This window comes from Sparus aurata, chromosome 4 (assembly GCF_900880675.1).
Source record: "Sparus aurata chromosome 4, fSpaAur1.1, whole genome shotgun sequence".
In the NCBI taxonomy this organism is placed as follows: Eukaryota; Metazoa; Chordata; class Actinopteri; order Spariformes; family Sparidae; genus Sparus; species Sparus aurata.
In genome coordinates this window covers 24,508,102-24,526,151 of record NC_044190.1, presented here as the reverse complement: position 1 = coordinate 24,526,151, position 18,050 = coordinate 24,508,102, and the positions used below count along the sequence as shown (strand labels likewise).

Here is an 18,050-nt window from a genome sequence, read left to right as displayed (position 1 = left end):
AACGGAGCCACAAGTTTAGCTAAATCTATTAGCTTACAGTTTCCAGATGTCATTGAGGACCTGCATACCATTTTTTTTACTGCCTTTGTGGGTGTGTGTGAATTTTTTGTATTCCATCTCGCTTAAGTGATCCCCCGATGATTCTTCATTATGTGTCAGACTGGACTGAAATTGAGATGTACTGCAGTCCCCGGTGTGCAAAGAAAGCATAAGGCATGATGTTTCTCATTGAAGGTAGTAAACTGGAGCTGAAACAAGAGGATGCATTCAATGCTAGACCTATTTATTTAGTCTTTTTTGGAAAATACACTACATATTTGCTGAAACTGAGACAGATTATGTTCTTCTCAGAGATGGGTAAAAATATAGTAAAGAATATTGGATAACGTGCTGAATAAGATTCATATGTTGACATCTTCAGTTTTCTCTCTGAAAAAGCACTCAGAGGAGTCAGCAGGGACAGGAAAGAGGGGATTGTTTCCTACTATATAGTGTGACAAACTCTGGTCAAGAGCCAAATGACTGAAATTCCAACTTTGAAGCTTTAATGAAGATACACCATAGTGTTTAACAGACCCACCAAGCAATTTGCATTTTGGCTGTGTTTTGGGCTGGTATGTAAACCATTATTATTTGCAGATTTTCTCTACTCCATGAAAAAGAAATGACTCATTTACAAACACTAAGAAACACATCTGTAGAGAGCAGTGGATGAAGCTGAGCACGAAAAGCATTTTGCGGTCACAACAGGCCCCCAGCAAACTAAATAACCACAGATGAGGAATGCACCAAGAAAAAGCGTTTACAACTTGTGCTGGGAGAAATGTGTTTCTAATCTTTTCAGGCAAGTGATGATGATAGGAACCAGCTTAAATGCTCATCTGTTATAGATGAGACAGTTCTGTGGATGGAGGTCAGCACGATGCTCACCTAGTACATTTCCATCACCTCGCCCCCCTGTATTAAGTCCTCTAGGTGTACTGTAAATGGACAGACGTTCTGGAGGTAGTAGTAGGATCACATACAATGTTTTTAACATGTAAACGCCTCAATTTTTCTGAAATTTAACAATTAAACATGAATCCGGGCATCTTCTATTTTGCATTATACTCAAAGTTTTGATATCGGCACATCACGGAAAATATATATGCAGATACCGGTGTGGGAATCACAAAGTAACTGACACAATTATAAGATTCACAAGATGTTGTCCAAGATAATGATAGTATCCTGATGAAGCCATTCTGCAATAATCAATAAATTGTAAGACAATCATCTAATGATATGTCACGTTATCTGTCTAACTGAAGAAGACTTAATACTTAATACTTAATAAAAAATGAAGGAATAATTTAGTCACTGCATTGTGTTGTCTGTTTCACGGAATTTGACATGAACTGAGATCAAACGATGAACAGAAAATGCAAAGACTCTTAACTTAGATAGCCTATTATATTCAAAAGGAATAAGGTAATGTCATTTGCCCCTGTTATAAGTATAGTTTTATTTTTAATTTCAAGGTTAATAACATCTGCCTCAGCTGCTTCTATTACACTTACAGTGCAAGTCTTGAAGCTTGAGTCACTAGCTTGGCAGCCAAATGTCTCACCAATGTGAGGCGGCTATCACGCTTGTCAGGATCAGGTTCATTTAGAGAAACAATCACATGGTGACTATTTTTTGTTAGAGCAAAGAAAGGTAAATGTGCCTCACAAATGTCAAAAGAATGCCTGGAATTTCTTTGTTGTTCACTGTTTAATTGCTTGTGAGCTTGCTTGTTTAATTACAAGCACCTTTGTTTAGTACTTGGAGTATGTGAATGTTCATAACATCCGCTGCTAGTGGGTGACATATTGGCATCAAATGTAGATTTGTGTGATATGTTAGTTAGTTATTTCTTTCTCACTCACTCGTGTACTTGTTTCTTTCAGACAATTCAACCTCTAGCAGACACTGTTTTGTTTCGTGTTTAATGGGCTGTATTAATGACACGTATAAAGTCTACATTGTAAGACAACCAGATGAACATTAAGCCTAGCTAATCCAACTGTTGGTGAGTGTTTGGAGTAACAGAGGCCTTAGCCAGACCTGCTTTTGAAGGTCACAGTGCTTGCCAGCAAACTGAGCTATAAATTTTTACCACTACGTTCACCTAAATCAAACTTTCATGCCCTGTATTTTAACACAGTGGAAGCAATATGCCTTCAATTTATGTCAGGAAGGTTTTTGTTAAATGCTGTTTTGCATGTAATAAGGGAGGTACATAAAACTAATTGGGTTAGTATTTTAAAACAGATTGGCTCGATTGTGTTCAAGCTGGCTTTATCCCCTCAGAAACTTTGTTAAAGTCCATAAAATGCACAGATGTTACTGTAAAGTCAGTCAACAAAAAACTACGGTATTAATGCAATCATATATTTTTTATCGCATCACTGGTTGCAAAGCATTTTAAGTCTTTGCTAGAAATGTTAATAAAGCTTCTTTTTGCCTTGGGTCTATCGGAGAAGTCTCTTATTTTAATAATTAAGTTAGATTTTAACAGATACATAATGTCTAAAGCATAGCCCTTTAAAGATAGCCTCATTGTTCACATAATTTGACCACATAATATTAGCTTGATCGTGAAAAATGAGGGTTGTGAGGTTTCTGAAACGGCACGTAATCCTTAAACTGACATGGAAAGTACCATCCACTGAATGTAATAACATACACTGAATGGAAATGGATAGCTGTGTATGTTTATGCTTAGCTTGGCCTTCAGGTCTGTATATAGTGTATGTGTGTGTTGGGTGAAGAGAGATGTCTTGACAACAACGCCTGAGAGGTCAAACACATTCCAAAGCATCACAAAGTTCAGTGTTGAACATGAGGGTCAGTCCATTACATGTAGCCTGCAGACAACGATCTGTCAGCAGAATCACCCTCACTGTCTCCACTCTAGCCATGTTTCCCAGCAGGAAAAGAACATGTCTCCTCTGATAAAGTTGCTTTGAATCAGTCATTACTGTTTTGAAAATGTTATTTGAGTTGCTGCAGCTCGATCAACCTTGGTCCGCTCTGCTAATGCGGTAATAACTACTATCTAATGCACAGCGTACAGGACCTATGTCCATACTGGGAAATGGGGAACTGTTCTAATGTCACAAACAGCTTTGAGCCAAATTCAGGGCTGTGCATTTCAGCATGAAGGTCAAAGTAAAGGTTTTGTGGAAATCTGCTTCAACTGAAACAATTAGCCAATCAGTTTTGACAATCATAAAGATTTAAATCAGGGGTGCCCTAACTTTTAACCTCGGAGGCCAAAACTGAAACGTTCAAAGATCTTCTTGGGCTCTGGGAACATTTAATGGACAACATTTGTCTGTTACTTTTAATAAACTGAATAACTAATTTATTTATAGTTTTAGTTAAAATGTCTGGAGTAAATCAATTAATGAATACTTGTATGAATTAATGTGGTTTTGTGGGTCAAACATTTTTGAGAAAAATGCTTGGTTAGCACTTTGAGATTGACATCTCTGAACTCTAAACTCTGAGCTGAAACATCCTCAAAGGATTTGTTGATTCCAAAACTTTGACTGTCCATTTTTCGCACGTTGTCCCTCCTTGACGTACCTCTTAGTTTGTTTTCAAAGTTCAGAAGTGACCTGTCCTCACCTTTTGAAGGCTTGTAGCATTTAGCCTTAGGTGTTTGACATTAACAACAGTGGGAGTTTTAGCTTGATGTTCAGACTGCTCAATCGCTCGTCTCCAGTGTTGCAGCTGTGGGCGAGATGCTTCAGCACTGAACAATAGTAATCCTGTACTGGTCCAGTCCAACACACACAGTATGTGGTGTGGGTTTTCTGTTCCACTCAATCATTTAGGCAAGCAGTCTTGTTGCTCTGACCGCATACCATGCCGGTCATTTGTTTTATGTCCCATTGCTAATTTAGATACTGTCCCTTAAAATGCAACTCCACTCTGGTCTCTGGTTCTTCAGTCCCTTCACATGTTTTGAGTGAGTTTGCTCGACCCAGATTTACCACGTTAGTTTTCACTGGACATCAGAGAAACTGCTATCAGTAGAAGCTTAGATTTGATGTCTCTCTTAGCGTTCAAATAATTTTGACTCTAACAGATAATGAGACAAATAGTTGCAGCCCTTCTTCTCAATCAGGTTCAAAAGTTTAATCAAGTTAGGTGTTTTTCCGGCACCAGGGAAGAGGCATCATTAAATGAGTCAGGCTTTGAGTTCACATTCATCAGTCAGAAGTAAATCCTGTGTACTCTTCCAGTAGGCTAATCCAAGACTAGCTGATAACAGAAAAATCAGGATTATTTAGGGTAAAGTTTTTGTACACTGTGTTCTGTTATTCCAAGTTCCTCATTTTGTAGTAGGCAGTGTTTGCGGTACATAAAACTGAATATACTGAACTTGCAAATGCATCCTGCATTGCAACAGACACAGGTACTGTGTACGTAATGCTTATTACACCTTCACTTGTTTTCCTCCGACAAAAATACGTAGACATGACATTTTAAAAATTTCCTCCGGGGCCCAACTTCCTCTGATGAAGGAATTTGACCTGACTCGACCAGACTGTAAACATTTGTCTCATATCTCTTGGGTAGAACTTTGACTTCTTCAACTCCTCCCTTTTCCCCCAATTCCCTGCTGTAATGAGGAACGTGGCTAGCACTTCCCTGAATGATGCCTGAATTATCCAGAAAAGTTGTAAACTGCTGGTGTCATTTGTTAGTTGATTTGACAGCTAGACTGGCGTAAAAACGGTACATTTATGATAGAAGCTATTGTCTCAAAGAAAGAGTACTTCTTGAAGCACGTTGATGAAAGTTGATGAAGGTTGATGAATACTTCTTGAATGGACTCCAGTGTGACCCGAGCATCTGGGCTTCAGGTCAGGTTCAGTTAACTTGAATAAGGAACCTCCCTTATTGCAGCATTGAGTCATTCATCTGGCCTCGTTCTCTCAGCAAGTTGGACAAGCGAATCATGACAAAGCTTAACTGCATTGTTCATAACCAGCAGCCTTGGTTAGTCAGTTTTAGGCTCTGTGCCAAACCACAAACAGATGAAAGAATGCAGCCTAATTGTGTGACTTGATGGATTGACTCAAGCGACCATAATTTGACATGTCGCGCTGCACGTCGGTCTTATGATGTTTGTAAAACTATGAGCGAAAAACTAAACAGTGCATTCCAGATAGCAGGATGCCGTTCCAGCCGGGGGGGTGGGATGGGATCATGTGTTTGTCAGGAAGATCCACACATGAGTAATCAATGCTTCGTTTTCCAGTGAAGCTAAACACATCAGGAAACAAAGCTGGAGCTATCAAGCAAGCAGGACTTTCCATGGTGAAAAGCACTATGAGTTCATCAGGAAATGGGAATACACAGGATGAAATGAAGCCACAGTACGCTGGAGAGAGCAAATAGTCAAACTCCGAGATGAGATCCAGTAGAAGCTGTCGGTTATTGTTATATATGATGTGGTATATGTTATGGTGTTTCTTCCCTCTTTATTCTGTCATATACACTTTCCAGAAATGTTAATTCTTGGTGGATCCAAGTCTTAGCTTTACAAATTAACAAAACACAAAAAGGAACGATAATAAGTGACCAACTCTGTCACTTATCACCAGCCAGGAGCTTGGCACAAAAATGTAGTTGTGAACTGGTGCCAGTTGATAGGTGAATAGGTCCAAGACCAGAGGAAGTTTTGTGACACCCTCTTAATTTCCTCCCTCCCGTCTAAAGAGCTGGCTGGATCCAGACACCCCTCTGACTGGCTACTGAATGCCACTGTTGGCAGTAAAATTGCGGACTGCTGCTGACGCCAGTGGCAGGGCACATACCTTGGATTCTTACACCTGCAAACTTTAACGTGCTCATTGCTTTCATATTAAGTCTCTGTCGAAGAGAACTTTTATTGTAACAGTTCCCCATTATGATGCATTGTGGACAGAAAGCATGGTTGAGTAGTGGGTGGTTACAGAGCTCGCTGAGTTTTACCTGAAAGGAAGCACTGGTATTGACATGAGCTGGATGATTGAAAGTCCTGAATAACAGTCAGATTCTTTGGAACAGTCTACTGACAGCATAATAACATGGTGCAGTAATACATTACATTGCGGTTATTCATTTACTTTTTTAGACATACTGCTATGAGTGTGGGGATGGCAGTGTTGCTCGATTGTCAAACCCTGTTAGTGTCTTTGGGTTTGAGGAACAGCATGGTATACACAGGCTAGTTGCTTTAAGTTCAGATAGGCTTGCCTCAATCTATCATGTCAGTTTTATGGTATTATCAAACCAAACTGTTTCTTCCAGAATATGTTCCAGTGGCAGTATTCATCTATAGATCTGATGTGATGTCTTGCATCTTTGTTTGATTTTGATAAATTAAGATCATAGCATATGTAACCTCCTCTTCTTCTTTAATTCACTGGGTCTTTTCTGGACATATGTTCAAAGGAGCCCTGCGATGAGCTGGCGACTCGTCCAGGGTGTACCCTGCCCTCGCCCAGAGACAGCTGGGATTGGCTCCAGCAAAGACCCCAGTGATAAAGGGATAAAGCAGTTACAGACGATGGATGGATGGATGTTCAAAGGAGGTTCAGTGTAACCATCAAGCTGAGAAGAGAAAGAGAAATCTAGGTCTAAAGCCCCACCTGCTTTGCTGTTGGACTACAGCTACTCTGTAGATCATTGTATAGGGCGCAAATTAAAACAGAGAGCCACTGCTCTACTTTCTACAGAGTCTGTATGACACATCCTCAATCCGCTTTCCATGAAAATTACTTGGCGTGCATTCATTTGTCACATGATGATTTTAAGAGGGGATGTGAGGTGGGACATCTTGTTAAAGGTACGTCACAGACATCCTTTGGTGTTGTTTAAGAACAACATCATATGTGGAGCTCCTATGGTCAGGTACTAGTAGTATCGACATTATTTTTTACATTTTCTCACTATTTTTCAGATGTTAACTGTGTAGCTTCAGAGAAATGGTGATGATGCTGCAGATTGTCATCATCGAGTAGTTTGTTGTGTGGCTTCTTGAGCAGAAAAGCTTATATTAACATTGTTATTTCTTAATTAACAAGTTTTCCTTTTACTTGTTGTCTTGACACAAAATTATTTAAGAAACCCGTTTCTGAAGCTATATGTGACAAATGGCTTTGTTAGCAAACATCTTCTGTGATACAACATAGTGTTCATAGATTCTCAACTGACTGACACGTACTGCACATTCACTTGGTGTAAGTTTATAAGAGAGGAACAAAACTTGTAGTTTGAAGTGATCTCATAAGGGCAGAAGTGAGATTGAGGCTTATAGTGAATACTGGAGCTACACCAAGGCCCCCACAAGGCAGTGGAGGAAGCACCTGTTCCAAAGCCAGGTCATTATCAGCCATTATCTTACTGTGCTGTAAAGGCCGGGGCTCAGAAGTCTGACGCAGGACAGCCATTGTACTGATCTACAACATCAGGACAAAGCTGTTTACCCTGCTCTTTCATTCATCACTCCATGTGCTCAGGCATGTGTTTTGATGTATCTTGTTTACTTTTTACAGATGAAATTTAAAAAACAACCATGTTTACCTATTGTCAGCTGGTAGGTAAAAACAAAGGCTTTAGCAATGTGGTGCTGATAATAATGGACAAATAACCCAAAAATACCCCTACGGCCCAACATTCCCCTTTTGCACTCACTCATTGAGACCAGCGACCTGAATAGACCAGGTTTCCATATGAAATTAACAAAAATGTTGAAAATGTCTCGCAATAGTGATAAAAGTGAGAAATAAATCCTCAAATGTCTCTTTATCCTGATCCATATCAAATGTTAATGTGATCTATTCTGTGCTGAGAGACATCCTCCATCCGAGTTTCCTGGAAATCAGTTCAGTAGTTTTCTTGTAATTCTGTTGACAAACCAACCAGCAAATGGGCATGATCAAAAAACATGATCTGTTCATAACATGAATTCCCAAAAATACATACATACAGCACATGCAAATAAAATTCTGACCCAACAATATTGCATTTACTGAACTTCTAGTGGGGGTACAGAATGTCCATTATTGTTGAATCCCTTTCCCACTTTTCCCACTTAACCACTTAATGAACGCCCCCGTTTTAAGGTTCTTTTTCCAAAATGACATACCGAAATTAAAAGCATGACAGCTCCCACATAGTTTGAGACTCAGGGATGTGCTTGGTACCATTGGAAAGATAACACCCTCAAGTTTTTTCTAGAAGTGTGATTCTATGACATACTGACACAGAGTTACAGAGGTTGGAACACAGGTTTTGGTTTTCGTCCAATTCAAATGTCAATAAACTGACTAAGATATAAGGGTTCAGCTATGTCTATGGACCCAGCAGACACAATTAGGCCATAGCCACAGGTCTCGGCTTGCTACACTCAAAATTTGAAGTCAAAAGACTAAAAAATTGATTTTTCACAATTTTTTTTCTAAAGGCATGTCTGTCCGTTTTGCTTGGGTCCTATTTTTCCAAGAATGCCTACTGAGATTCAAAGGCTTATAACTTGAGAACCCCTTTACCTAGAAACATAATCTTGGTCTCAAATGAAAGCTAAGACCCTGGGGTTTCTTGCTGGTTCGACACTTGTAGCTAGTTTTGGGTAAAATGACATGGATATTCCCATTCTATGGACTCTTGGCAAACTATGAAAAAAAAATTGTGGCATGACGTTGTAGCTGTGGAAAAAGGGAACACTCCGAAGGTATGTAGGCATTCTTGCTTCTTGCGGTAGAGGGCTCTTTCTAATGTTGTGTCATGGTGAGCTTAGAAGGCTATTACATGGTCTGGAAATAACTTTTTTGGGCTTAAAATAATCACGACATTCTCAGCTTTCCAACAGTGAGTATATACTGTTAAGATCTGATGCTTAAAACTATTAGCAAACTATTAGTGTTTGTTTAGTGAAGGGTGTTCCTATGTAGGAACGGTGTTCCTTTTAATAGCTCAGCTGAAAGCCATTGTGTGGGTACACTGGTACTATCAAACAGACACTGAATGCACTTCGCTATTCCCCTGCAGATCTGACATGGGACACTTCGTTCAGCCAGAACACAAGTTTAGGTGCCTCTTCTTGTACTATGCTGCAGTACATAAGTATTGATCCACAGCCTGGTCACAGTGGAGCAGATATAGGTAAAGTGCTGGAAAGCCAAATGCCTAGCTGCAGGCTGTCGAGGTTTGGAGGCCAGATGTGACCCTGTAGCAGATCCCAGGGAGACAATGTGGTTCTTGGTAGGGCGAAAGGGCAAAGTTAAATCAGACACAACTCAGCTCCTTGCCAGACACTAGCTATTAGCAGAGGCACAAGAACAGAGATCATGACGGCAGGTTAAATTGATAGATTACACTTATGTAAAGGACTAAAAATAATCAGTCTACCGCTTGATTCTGTAGCACTTCCATCTGCCTGCTGTATTCTCGACATAAATGACTGAAAACCAGTATGTATACTAGTGAGAGTCACGTCTGTCATATTGTAAGTCAGTTATTTCAGTGGTAAGATAGTTTTCTTTCCCGACTCCACCTAACCATTTGTTTCACAGATATTTATTTGAAGCCAACTGTGGTAAGTACTCAGTAAAAACTACCAGTTCCACTATTAGTCTCGATCCTTCACTTCCTTGTCATCTAAATTGCTGGGGAGACGATCAGATAGAACCCAACAAGGACAGTCAATAATGTTCTTCACCATGGCTGCCTAAAGGCAGAATCAGTAAAGGTTTTTATGGTCTGTTGGTGTCTGTTATGATTTTGCACATGTGGAGAGGGCAATAAATCACACACGGTGCCTGTAATTGTTTTACAGCTCGCTGGCCACTGATGTGAATTCTTTATTTTTTACCAACTGTACTAAAGCTTACAAAGCCTGCTCATCCATGTGTAACATAACATGTGGTGTTCTCAGTGTCATCGACACTTATCAACCAGAACTTTAGTTCAATTAATGGTTAACGTTGCAAAGTCAACTGTATTGTCCAGCCGAATTTCTGTTTAATATAAGACACCTGACATGAATTGTGCAACCCATGTTCGGTGTTTGCAAAAAAAACTAACCCACTTGTATAAGCAGGCATCGTGATACATGACCGAAGAGGTCCTCCTCAAACTATAATGTCATAAGGTTTACTTTGTTCATTTTACTGGTCTACTCCCTTCAGTTATGACAGATTTCATCACAGCAATGTGCAAATTTATTGGATTATGATTGTTTTCATTCTATTCAAGTGTTTTTCATATCAGTTTTACCACTAGAGCCTGCTATCAAACAGTGCGGGGAAAATCCATGGACTTTTCTTGGATTCTGAAAGGGTATTTTTGTACTCTTGAATATATTTCACAGCAGATTGGTTCCTGAACTATGATTCAACCCATTATGCTCGGAAGATATGGTGTTTGTTAACCTACTTTTGACATGACCGAAACATAATAAGTCAAATCAATGTTTGGGACCCTCATGGCAACCATGAACATCACACAGACGCTTCAGGTTTAGTTTAAGGAGTCAGGTTGAGAGAGCAGGATGAATTAATCTGACAGTGGATTGATTTAAGTTTAGCAATGTCTGATTCTCTGAGGGTCCCTTTTATTTGCCTCTTTATGTATTTCTGTTTTCAAGTCGCATGTGGTGAACTGGCCGTATGTTTTTAATTTATGCTGTGTTTTGAAATAAACTCAAGTATTCGCCCTAGAGTGAACAAATCTTCCCAAGGGATTTTAGGAAAATGGGGTTTCGGCAGAGTTGTCCTTATGATCTTGTTCTTGTTGTGGCTAACAAAAAAAATCTTTACGTTTGCACTAAAAATACATCTTGTAGTAGGTTCCTTCTCTGGTGTATCATTTCCTACACATATGGCATTCATGAAGCTTGAAATTTTGTGTACAGTTTAGGTTGCAATATTTGCTACATGAGTCTTCCTGTCTTGCCTGACTAGACATTTCTTTGGAATTACTGTGGTCCATCATGGTCATCTAAAAATATCTATATCTAAAATGAACCATATGTGTCTGGTATTGCATAACAGATCAGCAAAGGGAAACCAGGAGTGTTGCTGACAGCAGGGAAGAGGAGTTTAGGAATGGAAGTGGAAGGGAGATGCCACCTCAGCGGAGTGCTATGAAACAGAGTTTGGCGCAGTAAATTTACTCATTGCAACCACTAAATAGAATTTGGATAGCAGTGCTATTATGGTCATTTTGTTGACAGGCTTGCGTCTTTTGCTCATCACACTAAGGAGATTGTTGAAGCGGGGGGTCATGCATGTTTGTTGCGCCAAACCGCTCGGCTAGAGCAGCCGTCTCTGGTTGTTTTGTCCGCTGCTCATCCTGCAGACTGATAAAGCAGGAGTTCTGGACAGGCAGCATGCTATTGACCTCCCTCTCTGGCCCCTGACACCTTGCACTTCACTTTCCGTCATTGTGTTGTCTTCCTAAAATGCAGCTCTTCCACATAAATGGGGAAAGAACAAGAGGATGATGGAAGTGCACAAGTCTGCTGTAGTGCACAAGTTTTCCTCTACAAATTTGGATGGAAGTATGGATGGATTTAGAATATTTTTCATGTTTTCCTTCCAGTAATACCTGCACTATGATATGAGACTGTCAGCAGCCGTATTTACTTATTTTGTCTCCATTCAACAGAATGTTGTTCCTTGAAGTCAGGGGAGGCTGGATAGTTTAGGTCATCTTGCTGATGCTCAGATTTGGGGCTTATTCTACGCACATTTTATTGCTGTGGAGAGAAAACACTGAAAAACTTCAGTCCCTGAATTCATTTGGGTTGTAGCTCACCCAAATTATGAAATAAGTCCCACTCCAAAAGGATTTGCGGGATTGAGCTCATTTGTGGTGACGGGAACTCCACTTTAAAGGTTTTATGACCCTTCAGAATCTGTTTGCATTTCCTCAAGTGCAAGTACAGGACTCTCAAATGTTGGGGTCATAATAAAACACAGCAAAAACGTCTTTTACGGTCATGTTTCAGCTGCGTCATACTAGAAAAAGACAAAGCTGACTATCATCTTCTCTATCTTTTTGTCTTGAGTCATCTTTCGTAATGGCTGCCACACCGGTTATATCTGGCCTTTGGAAGCCTGACTGGCCGGGCATTAATGCCTCGTCACAGTATAAGAATGCAGCCCTGTCCTGATTAGGCTAAGCCTCTGTGTCTGTGTTTTTTTCTTTCTTTATTGGTGCCGCTCTTTAAGCACTCGGCTGTGACGATGCTTAGCAGGTCATACTGCAGATCCAGTGTCACTGGCTGAGTAGGTGAACAGAGCAGTTGGGTGGGAGTCGGTCATACCAGGCTGCAGCACATGATGTGATGCAGAGGGTTTAGCCTGAGGGCAGCAGTTTACTCGGCTTTGACATTAATACAAGAAGTGTGGCCCTTTGTCACTTGACTGAGGTCTAATTTGGGAATGGGAGATGTCCTTTCTCTCTGCTATGTGTGTTTGTGTGTGTGCGCCCGCGCGTGTGTGTACAGTATGTGTGCTTTAAAAAGGCTAAGTTTCCTATGTGTTGACCTTTGGACCTGTTGGCACAGCAGTGGATTTCTGTGTCATGCTATTGCTGAATTTACCATAAAGCTTGCATCTGATTCCCGTCAGTCAATGCTTTCACTTGTTCCCTTGGCTCTGCTGTTACTTGTAAATCTGTCCAGCGTCATTCACTTGTTGCAGAATGTAGCACAGAAGGACATTAATACACATGGTAGACTTGCCGGTATAGTCAGTGATACCGGTGCTACATGGAGGTTGGGTATACACCCATTACATTACTTGCCCTCTGCCCCCCGTGTGTTTTTGCCTGAGTTTTCTCCTGTGTTTTCCACACATAAACTTTACTTGGGCAGGGCACCAAGCTATATTAATTTGCACAATTCTATTTGCAGATCCATTATGGCATTTTACACTTTCATTTTTTTCTGTCCTTGAGGCTCTTCCCCTGGCGTCTATTGTCAATCTCACATGCTTTACAGAGAGAGAGAGACACTGTACAGAGGTCCACAGCCATTCTGTTTGAACCACTGTTATCGATCAGTCAATAGTCATTTAGTCAGACGATGGGTGCTACAATAACAAAACTGAGGATTTGTTGTCAAAGCGGAATAATACAGTACCTATTTGATAATAATTAAGATTTAAACACAAATTTTATAGGAAACTCTTATAGGAGGAGGATAATGGAGTTGGTTACTTTGCGGCCTGCCGTCTGCAGATCTTCATTTAACAGCTCACTGTGGTTCAAGGTCATTTTCTGCCAAAAGTGCTGAAAAAGCTGGTTGTTTGGAGCAGTATTTCTGATAGTCAATAGCTGTAAGTGCTAAACTCACTAGCACCTAATGTTTGGTTTACATTAGCAGAAATTTTGATTCAGCGCAAATATCTTTTCTTAATCTTTCTTTAACTTTACTTTGTGTACTAGGACGAGCCTCAGAAACGTAGTTGTGTGTTTATAACCACACTACACTCTGTGTTTGACAGAATAGCAGCTGACATAATTTTTCAAGTCGGCCGTTTTAAACAAATAGCGTACGCATATTTTCTCTGTTTACACACGGTGCTGCATAGTTAAATTTTGAAATGTTAAACAACATTTGCAACAAAACAAGAAAGCGTTCCAGCCCGTCTGCTTTCTGCTTTAGCAAAAGGTGCAGAAAAGCAGGACCGATTCTGAAATCATCGAGACACCTGTTTCACATAGTTAGTTTACACATATAAACATATGTATGCAGGATGTATGCTCAGTTGTTGGAGACACTAAACCTCCTAATGAGCATTATGAGCAAATAAGGTTGCACGAAAATATGTTGAAGGCCTCAGTAATATACCACATGTTATAAATAAAAATGCAGAGGAGAAAGAAAACATGTAATCAGCATTTCACTTGACTTTTGTTGATTTGATTGAACCTTTGTCCTTTTTAGATCCACCTACGTCATTTAAACTAGCCAATCATTCATCTTTTTGTAAGACAGCTATAAGTTGGTATGTAAATGATGTCAGCAGTCTGTCTGGACGCAGTGGTCCCAGAATAAAGTCAAGTTTACAAAATACTGAACTCCCCAAAGTGTCTCTGAACCCGCGCCAGCACTTGAGTATCTCTCCGCAGACCTACAGGCAAGATAACGACTTTGAGGAAACACTGATTTAACATTGGGGAAGTCGATTAATCTTCTTACCACGTGCTCCGTTATAGTTGGTTCCTCTGACACATGCATACACTCGTACATGCACACACACACACACACACACACACACACACACACACACACACACACACACACACACACACACAGGATGTTATATCGCCTGTGATCTTCTGAGCTATGCAGTCCCAAAGGTGTTTATCTCTTTTTGACAACAATGAATGGCATAGTTGGAATAGTTCAGGACAGGATCACACTTATCTGCACTGTCCTTGAGTCCTGTCTGGACACACACACTCACACTCACACTCACACACACACCTCACCACAAAGCAGGTTTAACAGATTTCCTGCAAGCTATTGTATCTGCTGGTCGATGGTGGCATCCTGATCCAAACCTCCAGGTTGAACAAGCCAAGTCCCCCCTCCTCCCTTTTCCTCTCTGCCTCCCTTACTCTCCATTTATGCTTTCTCTTCGTCGACTCCTTCCTCTCTCTGCCTCTGTTTCTACTCGTCGTCTTTTTCTTCTGCTAGTATATTTGTCTTTGGCTGTACACAGATCCATCTGTCCATCAATCCATCTGTTTTTGCCCTCACCCACCCCTCCCTCTACCCAGTCTCCTCTCTTCCTCCATGTGTCCGGTGATCCCCTGCGTAACCCCTGAGGAGCAGTCTAAACACCCTGTTCAGAGCCAGAGCCAGTTGGGCCTCCAGCAAAAACAGAGAGAGAGCAGACACAAACAGTCGTCGCTCTGACCATATGCCCTCCTGCCTCCCATATTTTGTCCCTTTGCGCTCCTACGTGCCCCAAATAAGTAAATAACCTTACTTGTCACTCAAATAATAACTTATCCAATTTAATCAAATCTTTCTCGTTTTGAGATTTCAGTTTTTCAGTTTTTTAGTTGGTGGTTTATTACTGGCTTTGAGATAAAGAATAATTTGTTTACTGATGAACATTATCTGTCAAGCAAAGACACTGCTTAAGAAAAGGCTTGTTTTTGCCACACTTTGCAGATGTTTTGTGTCAGGATGGGTCGTTACTCACTCTCTTGCTCTGGGAGATGCTTTTTATTATGGTAACCGTCTTTCTGCATATCAGAGTCTGCAACTTGCTAAAAATGGCTCTGTTTTGTCACGCATCACGAATTGTTGATTTGTGTGATTCTTAAATCCCCACTAAACAAGAGCATTTGGAAATATAAATAATTGGTTGTTCCAGGAAGATTTTGGAAGACGGGACTTCCCCCTGGAGAATCGGAATGCTTCACAATTCAAGTATGCTTTAGTCATGTATGTCCAAGTCTTAGTCTGAATCTTTAATCCAGACAATCAAAATATAAACAGAGTTACTACGAGAGAGATCTGTTTACTGGGGCAAACCTTTTTCTAACATGTATTGTTCGCTTAAGTGGTGACAATTGGAAAAAAATACATTTTGAAAGCGGGAAAATAAATCTGTTTCAGCCTTAATTCAGTCTGCTGTGATCAATTCAGTCACCTGGTATGTTGCTTAATTAATGGTTATTTTCCATGAATCTGATTTACAGTGTTGCTGTTTGTGATCAGACTGTTGAGCAGTTTGGCCTGGCACCTTCGCTGATGATTCTCAGGAAACTAAATACTGAACATGCCACTTTCCGCTCTGATGAGCTGATGTAATTGCTGCATGGGAGCAGAGCATCCTGTCTATGCTCTCTGTGGGGGCATTAGGGTTAGACTGGCTACAGTGATATGCTGATGCCCTTTCCATTTAAGGTTTGAATGAGTTACCAAAAGAGAGTTTCAGGGGGCATAAAAAAATTCAGTGTCCACTCAAAAAGTAGTTTCTGAAAGGATTCAAGCCTAAATGACTAACAGCACTCAGTGGTGTCGTCTCTGGAGGGTACGATGTTGCCTCAGTCATTGTGACACAGTGTGCATGCTTTGTGAATTATCCTCTATGATATTCTCATGAAATCACATTGCATTGACTTTCTTTTCAGTTCTGCCAGCCTGGGGGTTGGAGGCTGTCCAGGGACAGGAAAGCACCCACCTTCTTCACCGTCGTGCTGACAGATATCGATTCAGACCGACACTACTGCTCGTGCCTCACTTTCTTCGAGGCTGAGGTCAATTTGCAGGTAAGACTGCAACACACAGGCATACACACACACACACACACACACACCCACACACACACACACACACACTTATTGAGCACATTTTTGTGCATTTTTCATCCAGGCTTTCATTCGTTTCCATCAAACAGATAACACAGAAAGTACAGTCAACAAGTGTCCAAAGTAAATGGGAGCACCATGTGAAACCCCACAAAAACATGCAATTAACTATACACAGGACTGAGCCCTGGGCAACAGCAGTGCTAGCCACTGAGCCACTGTGCTAGAGTTATTTTGTGAGGCTGATCCAAATGCTTTGGAGCTTCACAACTTCCACCTTTGCTATTGTAAGTCATTTCAAAATCAGTGTCGGAAGAAAGGAGTCTTTGCCTCAGCTGTACTATAAAAGAAGAAGAACAACCTATAAATGTGCTCAAATGTGATCCCTCAAGCATGGGGATGTGACGTTTGCCAACTGATGTCTCCCATCCTGTCCTTGTCTGTCATGAACTCAAAATTAAATTAATAACAATTTCTCCCTCAATATTTGCAGGTAATTCCCACAAAGCCTGAAAATGTCTGAAAGGCTTCATGTCGTCCTTATTTGGCTTCTCATAATCATCAATGATAACCCTGAGTTTCGGTCATCTCGTGATAAGCGTGAGATCACAGTCGTCTTCATCTTTGTGTCCCTCTCATGGCGGTTAGAAGCCATCACGATGTGTCTAGGGGGCGATGCAAAGGTTGTTTGGTTTCTGCTTTCTATTGTAGTCTTATTGTTTTGCATTGCAGTATTTGGCGCAAGTTAAAAACGTGCCAAAGACCATCTGAAATATCAGTAGCGTGCGAGATGTCTTTTAGGCATTTGTAGAAATCAAAGGCTTGCTTGGATCCAACCTAGTTAATTGAGAGCTGGCTGAGGGATGCTGTTAAAGAGGAACACACATAACAGGGAGAAGATGGACTTGTGCCTCTCCGACAAACTCTTTAATCTGATTTACTCATGCATACAAGATCGTGTTTGATATCAGATTAGTGGTCATGGCACATATGTTTAAAGCCCTCATAAATTATTGATTGCAATAGATTTGTTTGGACGGCATTATTATTATACTTAAGAATGATCTTGTTAATGTCTCCCCCTGCCAACAGCCCACAGAATACCAAACTAATTGTTTCACTGTGCTTCACTTTGTTAGAGGCCTTAAATGACTCCTGTCTCTCTGCCCACTCTGACTTCACTTCCTTTCACATGTGGAAGGAAGTCGTCAAACACATTCCGGTTCGGCTGAACATTTTTCAAGTTTAATGTTTCATTTGAAAATGCAGTCGTGTACGAGAATTATGAAGGAAATGTTTCGTGGACACTCAAGAGTGTAGTAGTAGTGCATCTTTTTCTCATTACGTTAGAATTTCAGCTTGTTGTGTGAGTCACACCATAATTGCGCAACATTCCCCTTTTTGAACAAGTGGGCACATAATGCATGAGGAGGGAAGGATTTAAGACAAATTGTCACATCGAAGGGAGAAGATAAGCAAATTAAAGCATTGTTAGCTGTTAGAGGGTATCTTTGGTTGAGCCCTCTAACAGGTTTAATTGTGATTGCTTGTAACTAACTACAGTACGGTGGATCCTGCACTGTTTTCCTTCCTCACAGACTGGTTTCAAAGTTAGACCTGATCATGGGGCCTAAGGTTTTTGTAAATGTGTCTTTGTTTACTGTTGCCAGGGGACTGGCATGGCT

At 40.7% G+C, this 18,050-nt stretch overlaps 1 protein-coding gene across 2 annotated transcripts in view; it reads left to right on the top strand.

The window, feature by feature from the left end:
- sbf2 (SET binding factor 2) overlaps positions 1–18,050 on the top strand; it is a 101,310-nt gene that overhangs the window by 16,551 nt on the left and 66,709 nt on the right. For both annotated transcript variants that reach the window (XM_030414115.1, XM_030414114.1), the window contains exon 3: positions 16,189–16,326. In XM_030414115.1, the coding sequence (XP_030269975.1) occupies positions 16,189–16,326 (138 nt within the window). The remainder of the gene's footprint in view (positions 1–16,188; positions 16,327–18,050) is intronic.